The sequence below is a fragment of the Xiphophorus hellerii genome, chromosome 2 (assembly GCF_003331165.1).
Source record: "Xiphophorus hellerii strain 12219 chromosome 2, Xiphophorus_hellerii-4.1, whole genome shotgun sequence".
NCBI classification, from domain to species: Eukaryota; Metazoa; Chordata; class Actinopteri; order Cyprinodontiformes; family Poeciliidae; genus Xiphophorus; species Xiphophorus hellerii.
The window spans coordinates 24,137-34,220 of record NC_045673.1 but is presented as its reverse complement, the minus strand read 5'-3'; the positions used below and the strand labels follow the sequence as shown (position 1 = coordinate 34,220).

Here is a 10,084-nt window from a genome sequence, read left to right as displayed (position 1 = left end):
ACCTTTATGAAAAAGTAAACCCCCTTTTATTTGATTAAGAATTAACTGTGATTAACCTTTTTTTTTTTAAAATATAAATAAAACTCCACTTGGCTTAGTCACTGCCTGTAGGATCGACTAGTTTACTTTATCTAAACTGGTCTCCCAACAGAAAGTAGGCTAAAAGATCTAAAAGATTAACTTATCATGTCCCAATCTACAGAAAATCAAGAACAGATACAGAATAACTGACTGGACTGGATGATCATGCAACAAAAAAACTGAAATTATTTTGAAAAACAAGAATTAGCTGCACACTCAGAAATGTCCATCTTTTTCCTAGCATTTTTTAAAAACTATCTACAATAGTCCAAGTACACCATCATAGGTTCTTGCCTGTGGTGGAGAAATGCAGAGTAGCTGGAATATCTTGTGTCCAAACTTTTTGTAAGATGGGTCAAAAATATTGAGTCAAAATCAAGCAAATATAGTCATCAGATTTTCGTTTTGTTTTTTTATAGGACACAGATGTTATTCACCATTGATTCAAAATGTTTGCTGTATTAAAATAAAAGCATATAGTTTTCTTTTGTGCTGCTGCACAGAAAAAAATATCACTTTTTGATTCATTTTTAATTCAGGGTCAGAGTCAGTTTGCTCTTTGGACACCCAGGATTCATATTCCTTCAATAGGAACAAAATTTAAAGAAACATCATAATTGTGTTTTAAATGCATGGAATGAATAACATGAAGCTTTTGGAAACAAAGCCTCAATCCATTTGATTTTTTTGTTTTTGTGCTTAACCATCTGATTTATATTAATGCAACCATTTTTTCCAAGAGTATAACGTTGGCTCTATCAGTACACCCAATTCTGTTTTCCTAAAAATTAATTTCAGTTATGTGCTGCATGATGTTCAACTCTGAAAAAAAAATAAAAAATGCATCATTAAAAGCCCAAAAGTAATCACAATAACCTTTTGTTTTTGGAACATAGCAACCAATAACAGAGTGGCTCAAACTGTGAAAGTATTAGTGTGATAAAGTCGTCCCGTTTACAGGGTTGCATTCACTGATGTGAGAAGTTAAATTTCCACAGAGGACTTCCGAAGCGGATGATTTTTGTTTGTCTATAAGCAGGATTCAGAAAACATGCCTTTTATTTTTACTCCTGAACAACAATATGTGCATTTGCAGCAGCATGAGCAGTTTTTTTGTTTCCTCCCATTACAGACGACTTCAAATGGGAAAAAAAACCGCCGAGCACAACAAACACGGATCTGTGAGCTACAAGTTAAAATTTAAAGGCCTTGGTGTCATGAACTGCTTCACTAGTTCATCTGTGACTTGTTTGCGTCTCTCTTGATGCTGCGCAATCATCGGCTGCAGAGTCTCAATCAATATCTTCTTCAATTCGCCAGTTAGCAGAGCGCCGCTCGTGTAGTCCTGCAGAGAGACGACGATGAGTGGGATTAGATGGAAGATGGATAAAAAGAAAGAACAAGTTTGTTTTCTTCCTCACCTGTCTGATTTTCTCCAGCTGCTCATCATCCTCAAGGAAGAAAGTCAAATACATGAAGCAGACATCTACGTCTGCGTTCCCGCCGTACTTCCTGTGTTCCTCCACCGTGTCCTTCCCTCCAGAAAACGCGTGTTTGTTAACCTGTAGGGAATAATCAGAGGTGAGGGAAGTTGGCAACGTAAATCTAATCTGATTAAGCACGCATTCACACAGCCCTGCTTAGTCTGCTTTAATCAAACTTCAGTCAGTTTGTTTAGAAAGTCTGATTTGTTCAAGGAAGTGAGAATGCGCAATCAAACTCTGAAAAAAGTGAAGTGGTTCGGGCCAAGAAAATATAGAAAACAAACTAAGATTAAGCAAATAAAGTAGCCATATTTTTGTCTTTTTTCCAATCACTGATCCAGTCATTTTAGACTCGGTTTGTGTCACTTTCTTTCAAAATTCTTGCTATATTTAGAAAAGTTTAATAAATGAAATAAAAGCTGATTTGGGTGCAGCAAAGTCGACTTCTCAGTACAAGTCTGGATTAACGTGGTTCTACTTATAGAAATTTTGTTGTAAAATTTTAGTACTTTGTGTTGTACTTCACATTTTCCATTGCAAGAAAATTGTCAATAATATTTTTACCCTGATTTAAAATAAAATGTTTAATAAACAAATTTGTATCATTGTTATAGTAAACTCTGGTGCGGTTTGAATGCAAGCACATAGGAGAAAGCTCCAAAAGCAGGAAGTGGACTAAAACGCAGGGAATTCTGGGTAAATACAACCAAAACAAACATGCTAGCTTAGAGCTAGCAGGAGAAATTATTTGATGTCTTTTACCAAAGACACAAGAGAAATCCTACAACCACTAAAATCTGACGCCACTCCGTTTTTGTTTAGATTTTGAAAGGAAGGAAGTTGCGCTCAGTGTCTTCTTCAGTGCGTCTTGATGCAGAGCCCCCACAGGCGAGGAGGGGAACAGATTTTTCAATTAGTTTGGTTCGTTTGATGCAGTGTGAAATCAAACTGCAGCAGCTAAAAATGTTACACTGTTACCAGACTATCAGGTGAAAACAACCTAAATCACCTTGTTCTTGATCTGCTTTGGGGTGTCAGTGAGGAATATGGAGGAGTTAGCGTCGCTGGCGCTCATCTTCGTCTGCGCCCCCTGCAGGGCAGGGAAGAAGGTGGAGTGCAGCAGGGCTGGTTTCGGGTAACCGATCCTCGGAGCAACATCGCGGGTCATCCTGAAGTAGGGGTCCTGTGTGACGGACAGAAAAACTAATTATTTTGTACAATAAACATATCTTTGCATTCCTTCCTCCATCTCGTGGTTCTGACCTGATCAATGGCACAGGGGATAAGGCACTGTATGTCTTGTCTGCTTCCGAAAACATGAGGGAAGGAGTTACTGAAGGATGGCGCGGCCTGGATGGCTGGGAAGCTGATCTTTCCTGGATGGAGAACAAAACACAATAACTGTTCAAACGTATACTTGGAAAAGATGAGACTCTGAACAGATTTGCTTATCTGGAGACTGAAATCTATTCTCAAGTTAATCTAAACAGGCTGAATTAAAGAGTAACTAAATCCTAGATTAACTATTTTTAGAAAGATAAAGTGTCTAAATTGGACCTGAAAGGAGACTTATTATGCAAAATTAACTTTTTGTACTTCCGTTTGGGTCACAAATGCTTCTAAAAACAGTCAAAGTGCTTAAATAAAAAACACCCAGTCTTTTTTGTTTTGTGGTGTCTGGAAAATAAGCCGTTTCAAAAACCTCCAGAATGTAACCTAACAATCCACAGGCACTGTGCTGTTACCTAGCAACCCCAGCAAGGCCCAGCCCGTTACCTAGCAACCCACACAGCTACTTCTGTAGCTCCACCTTCTTATCTCCACACGTTCTGAGATATTTTAGTAATAATAATAATTGTGAAGTTCAATAAAAAAAACCGTAATGAATAAGGGAAAACAAGTTGGAAAGCAGCTATTGATACCATTTAAAAATGACTAGACACATTTTAATAAATACTATCAGGGAGAGTTGTTGCCAAAATATGGAAATGTTCAACATATGATTGCAAGAATGTTAGGGTTGTGTAGTTAACGTTTGCTGTTCAAATTAACTTATTGCACTACAACCCTGTTAATGTGTTCATGCTTTATGTTAAATTATTCTGTATATGTGCATCTGTGTAGATTTAAGAATAAATCATACATTTTCTATAATGTGCTTGTACTTGTGGGGTTTGTAATAGAAAAAGAAAAAACAGTGGCTGGTGAAATGTTTTCTCTACCAGCCACAGTGGGTGGAGAAAATTTTAAATTTCCACCCCTGGTTTTTCGTCCTCTGTCCGTTTCCACTGTAGGAACCAGAATCAATGGTTCCTGTTAATATAGTTGTGAATGTAACTTTTCTGGCTAGCAAGAGTATATTAGTAGCTACAAGTAGCATCAACCGCCCAGAGTCACAGAACGTAATGAAGAAGCGACCTAAAGGTTTGCCTTACTGAAAAGTCCCACGAGAAAAAGAGACTACATAGAATATACAAAATTAAATTGTAATTAATGTCTCTAAAGCCAACCTACCTTTTTAAAATTATTCTAAGACATTTTAAGGCCTTAATTTTATAAGTATGCATTTAAGACCTGTGATTAATGTATTTAAGGCTAACTTACCTTTTTTTAAGTTAATTTAGGACATTTGAAAGGCTTAATTTTAGATTAAGACTTATTTAAGACCTGTGATTAACATATTTAAGGCCAATTTACCTTTTTTAAAATTAATTCAAGAAATTTTAAGGCCTTAATTTTAGATGTATGTATTTAAGACTTTTTAAATCTGCGCGGTCACTCATTTCACTGCTTTCAGATGCTTACCGATGCAGTCACTGTCCGTAAAGCCAAAGATGCCTTTAACCTGGTTAAACGTCACATGCTTCTGGATCTTCACCACATTTCGGTAGAACTCCGGGGAGGAACTAAAGTAAAAAACAAACAACACTATAAAAAACACTCTTATATGACAGTGTTCTCTCTTTAGTCTCCAGTTTTGTTTTACCCCATGTAGTCGAGGTCAGAGAAGATAAAGGTCTTGTTGATGTCAAAGCCACAGGCGATTATGTCCTTGGTGTTTTCTATGGCAAAGCCGTGGCATTCTTCAACAGTCAGGTCCTTCCACAGGTACTTCTCATCATCCGTCAGCTGGATCACCAGCGGGATGTCGAACACGTCCTGGAGCCATCTGAAACCAGGAGTTCAGTGCAATTTGCTTCATTTTGATAGTCAGAACTGCACCTTTTGGTCAGTGTTGAAATCTACGGTGTAGTAGTGATGTATTTATGCAGGGAAAAAGACTCACTTAGTGAAGATAAAAGGGATGAGGTGACCAACATGCATGGCCTCTGAGGACGGCCCTCTGCCCGTGTACAGGTAGAACGACTGGTGCTTCTCGTACGCATCCAGTACCTGATGCATATCTCTGGAAAACAAAGGGAGAAAAATTAAGTTTATTCCTCTGTATCCAATAATATTTCGCTGTGACTTTATTTCGTCAACACAAAGTAGTGCAAAGAGGGAAATTAAATGCTTTGCAGCCCACAAAAAGTAAAAAGTGTGCCGTGCATTTGTGTTGAACCTTCTTTGATTAGTTTCATTGCATAAAATCCACAGCAATAAAGTCTAATTGTGTCTCATTTTATCGTAATAAATATGTGACGTTACAGTAAAACAGATGTTAGTAACATCAGAAAACAATATGAAGACCAAGAAAAATAAATAAATAAATAGTCCTGTTTCAGTTGGTTACAAGGCAAAAGGGGACACAAAAAAATTGTGTTTATTATATTGTTTATTATTTATTGTGATAAATTTTGTCTACCAGCTGCACCTGCAGTGAAAGTTGGTGAATATATAATAAACTAGACCAAGTATTTTTGGTTAAATATCTTAGTACACTGACAGTAAGACAAAACTAACTTATAAATAACTTTTAAACAAGATATAGGAGCTTGTTTAAAGTCAGTAATTACTTAAAATTGCTGAAGAATTATTAGTTCCATTGACAGAATATGATATTTAAAACAAAACATTTTCCCCAGTCATAAGTGAAATAATCTGCCAGTGGAACTAGTATTTTTTCATCAATATTAAGGAATCACTGATTTAAAACAAGCTCTTTTATCTTTCTGAAAAGTTACTCATAAGTTAGTTGTGTCTTATCTTAAGTGCACTAAGATGTTTGCACAATAAACTAAACCAAAACTACTTGGTGAGATTTTGTGCTTTTGCAGTGAGGGAGCTGAAATCAATCGGAAATCATTTTTATTTCCAAAGATTTGAAAAATTATGCTAAATTATGCAATAAAATAGAGCATTCTGAAGTTCATAATTATAATGTGAAAAGTTTAATATGATTAATATGTCAGTTATTAGTTGGAAGAACAAACACCTGTGTGAGAAGAAAATTCCTCTTCGTAGGAAGTGATGGGGCTTCTGTCCACAAACCTTCTCTATTCTGTCCACCAGCTCCTGGTCGATTTTACTGCTGCCAAACCTCACTAAAAATAAATAAAATAAGAGAAAGCAATGTTTATCAATCCGCCATAATGGATTATCCCTCCCCTCAGACTTAAAGCTAACTGGACTCTCACCTATTAATTTGTCATAATCGACTCCCGTGGCGTTGGTGGTTGAAACGGTCCATGGATCCACTGTGTCGTCCTCACCGGCTCCATCTGCTGCCGGGCCGTTGTTCGGCGCAGCATCGTTCGCTGACGGTGGACATCCTGCTTTGTAGTCCTGACCAGTCATCTGTTTGTAGTCCATTTTCAGCTGCAGTAGCAGCTGGACAGCAGCATCAACCTCAGCCTGCAGAAAAATAAATAAAACGGGCAAAAAAAACACAAAACAACAATGTCATCTATTAGGCAAAAAATAAAACTGAGTAAGATTATCTATATTGCTTTTTTCCCTTAATTCTTACTGTCTCCAGATTAGTAACGTGTATAAAAATTATACTATCTTTTATATTGTAATGTACATTTGTTCATCACTGAAAGATAAGATGGCATTTATAAAAAAATATTTTTTTGATGCTCTGTTTACTTCAATGTGTAGAAACAAGGCAAGAGATAATTTAAAATCACATTCACTTTTAATACTTCTGTTACTGATAAAAAAAATAAAATCTAGTTTTCCTACAGGTTGTTCATGTCCAAATTTAAAATTTTTCCAGAGTTTTCAGTTCTTTTCAGTCCATTTTTACAGTACAAATATATCAGTGCACCATAAATTTAAGCTTACCAGAGGGGCCGCTTTTCATTGGCTGATGCCCATTCTACGTGGTCACGTGCGTGGCCGTCTCACAAACACACTTAGCTTCCCGTTAGCTAAGTACAGCATAATAGCAGAACTGATACAACTTCTACACCTTGAAGCCTGTCTGCTACACAGTCTTACGTTAGCTAAACAGATCAATATGCAATGTGTCTGTATCTGACATACACTAAAGATTTTATTTTAGCAGAAAAGGTTTTGGACTAAACTGTTACTCGTGTTAGCCACGTTAGCACCAAGTACAGCTAGTCAATCAACCATCGCTGTGTTCAGGGAAGCGCTGATTAATAATCGAGGAATAAATATCAAGCCTGGAAACTTGATATCGTAACGGACTGAATGTTTTGTTTTTAACGTAATCTTTGCTCAGTCTTGTGGGGAGCAGGCGGTTGCCACGGTAACAGGTTTGCTAAAACTACAGAGAGAGAGAGAGAGAGTAAAAAGGTAGGAGTGGTTTTGAGTTGATCACCTGTTCGGTTATTTTACCTTTGTTTACCTTTGCTGTGGCGCATTACAGCCGCTGTAGTTTCTAAACGTTGGACTAATTACCTCGTTCGTTTGTGAGTTTACGTCATTCACAACAAACATCAAATAGAACAAATATATTTCATAAAATTTTAACAAACAAATGGCTTCTACCGCGGTAATTATGTGAAATTAAATTAATTATATCCCAACTTCAGAAGATTTGCCTTTACCTTTACAGAGCTCTTTGGTTCCTCCTATCAGTCTGTAGCTTCTCATATTGATGTCATCAAAACAAATTTCAGATCTACCATAACTGACTGACACCTGCTGGCCTCAGGTTTGCAACCAGCTTGTGACTGAGAAACCAGTAACCTCCTCCCATTTGATGACAAGAACTTGTTAGTTCCTCTGTCCATTTAGTAGCTCATATATTGTGAAAATCCGGTAGAAATGATGCACTAATAGTCATGTTTACATAGAAACAACAAGCGTGAGGCTTTGCGTGTGAGACTTGGGTCTCAAAAACAGGTTTTTAATCGACCTAGGTCAATTGTGGATGTAGCTTGGTAAACACATATGTTTTATATAGAAACACAGTATAAACACCATGTCGATATTTTAAATGATGAGACAGACTAGATCCCCTTTTTGGAAATAATTATTTAAGGTTGTTGATGAACTTTCCTCAGCAGGAACATAATCAGTTGTATTCTTTTCTTTTTGTTGGAAATGTGCCTTACTTTATCAGCTTCGGCTGACTTCAGGGACCTCACTTTTCCCCCTTGTTCGCTGAGTTTCTCATAAAGCTCCATGGGAGTGCTGGCTCCTTCCACGTCTCCTTGGTAGTCTGTCATCTCCTTCACACTGGTATAATGTAAAAAAATTAAACAAATAGAACAATCAGTCTTTAAACAGAAAAATAAAGCAGATTTAATGCTCTGACATCTCTACATTTCCTCCTTCCGCAGCACAGAAAGCTCCCATATGTGATAGCTTGGTAAATCTGGCTAATCGTTGCTAATATTCTCCATCAAAATGAAAAAAAAGACACAGCTGGCGTGTTCAATAATTTTAAAAAAAGCTATTGAGCTTAAAGACATGTAAGAAATATCTGGTTATTTTCTCTGTTTTTCTATCATACCGGTAAGGTGACAGATCCGTCATTCAACTTGCATCAGCCTGTAATGAGCCCACGAGTGTCCGGATCTACTTCTTCCCCGTTGAAACACGCCGTGTTCGAAATGTTCCGATCATCACGAATCCGCGCAGTCAAGAAATTTAGTCTAATTCATATAAATGTTATAAGGAGAATATAAAAGATCAATACTATTTCGTTCATAACAAAAAATACTAAAGATATTTCAGAAATTATGATTTTAATGAGCAGGAAGTGCCTTTTTCTGGTTCCTACCCACTGGTTTCAAAATAAAAGCTATTAAACGTAGAAAGACGCTTTCCCCATCGGAACAAAACGAAGCGATGCGTTTATTCTGAAATTCTCTCGCTGACATTATTTTGCGGGATATTGAACAAAACAATCTAACGTGAACACTAAGGAGAGAAATCAAGGACTTTTCCAAAGTTCAGGTACAATAATAATGTGCAATTATTAAACTGCTTTTATTTTGTATTATTATCTCATAAACTAGAATGGACAACCATGAACGTTAGCTAGATCTGCTAGCTGCTGGCTAATAAATAGGAAAAGCGTTGAGACAGACATTGCTAGTATATAACAAGCACACAGTGCCAAATTTACTTCTACTAAATATATATATTTGTCACCTTTCTGCTACAAACTTAAATTAATTTAATTTTATTGTGATTTATGGCATAAACCAACAGAAATATGCACCTACAAGCAAAATTCTAAATGTGACATTTTCATTGATTATTAGCAAACATGTCGGGGGAAAAATGACCACACATAAAGCAAAAAACTGGTTTGGTTGTTACTAGTGAGAAAATATTTGATCATCAACTACAACATAAAATGAAACGTGGTTTTAGAACATTTATCTTCCAATAAAAAAACCCTGAGAAGTGTGGCGTGCATTTGTACTTAGCTTCACCCATTTTCCAGTTAAATCTGACTCCATATTTGTATGTACTGAAGTGAAAAAAACAACTTAAAATGGGCTGAACTTTATTTTATTTTGGAGGCATATAGTTAGGTGGGGGTGACAACAAATTGAAATGTAACACTTTCCAGAACATTATTTGTAAGATTTGTGAAATTCTTGTATTCTTTTACTTCAACTGTTGGCATCATGTGATATTTTTAAGGAAATCTAATAAAAATTTAGAAACAGTAAGTACTGGATTCATTATGAAAATGTTTATAGGAACTGTTTGATGTAGAAAAATCAGGCATATTTAAAATAAATTCCGCAGTTACATTTATTGTTGTAGAGATTTTTAGTTGCACCAAAAATTGGGTCAAAATTGATTTTTGCTAAAGCTGATTATTCCCAGGCCTGCTGCTATAAGCAATAATTCAATTAATCGCATGATAATTTAAAGCAAACACAAATAATTTCCATTTCTTATCTACCAAAAACTGGATGACAAAACTCCTCAGTCTGGTGCTTCAGTCTCATCTAGTCCTTAATTTTAAGGACAGTTTTGTTTACAAACACTTCATAATTCATTTGATTGTGTTGTTGTTTATTTTATTTTGAAAATTTTAAATGTCTTCTGGTTATAGTGTTAAATATTCAGTAGAATTTAAAGTTTATTGATCTTTAGAATGTGGTCTTGCATTATTATGCCACTAGCATTATGTTACC

General features: G+C 36.1%; 1 protein-coding gene across 1 annotated transcript; it reads right to left on the bottom strand.

Moving 5' to 3' along the window:
* Positions 1-331: 331 nt before the first annotated feature.
* LOC116711077 (tryptophan--tRNA ligase, cytoplasmic-like) lies at positions 332-8,572 on the bottom strand. The gene is made up of 11 exons (XM_032550453.1): positions 8,437-8,572; positions 8,036-8,159; positions 6,143-6,359; positions 5,941-6,049; positions 4,852-4,971; positions 4,552-4,734; positions 4,371-4,471; positions 2,829-2,941; positions 2,575-2,748; positions 1,503-1,643; positions 332-1,426 (listed from the first exon to the last, which is right to left on the bottom strand). Exons 1-11 carry the CDS (start codon positions 8,457-8,459, stop codon positions 1,268-1,270), a joined length of 1,464 nt encoding a protein of 487 aa, XP_032406344.1. The 5' UTR covers positions 8,460-8,572; the 3' UTR covers positions 332-1,267.
* Positions 8,573-10,084: the final 1,512 nt, after the last annotated feature.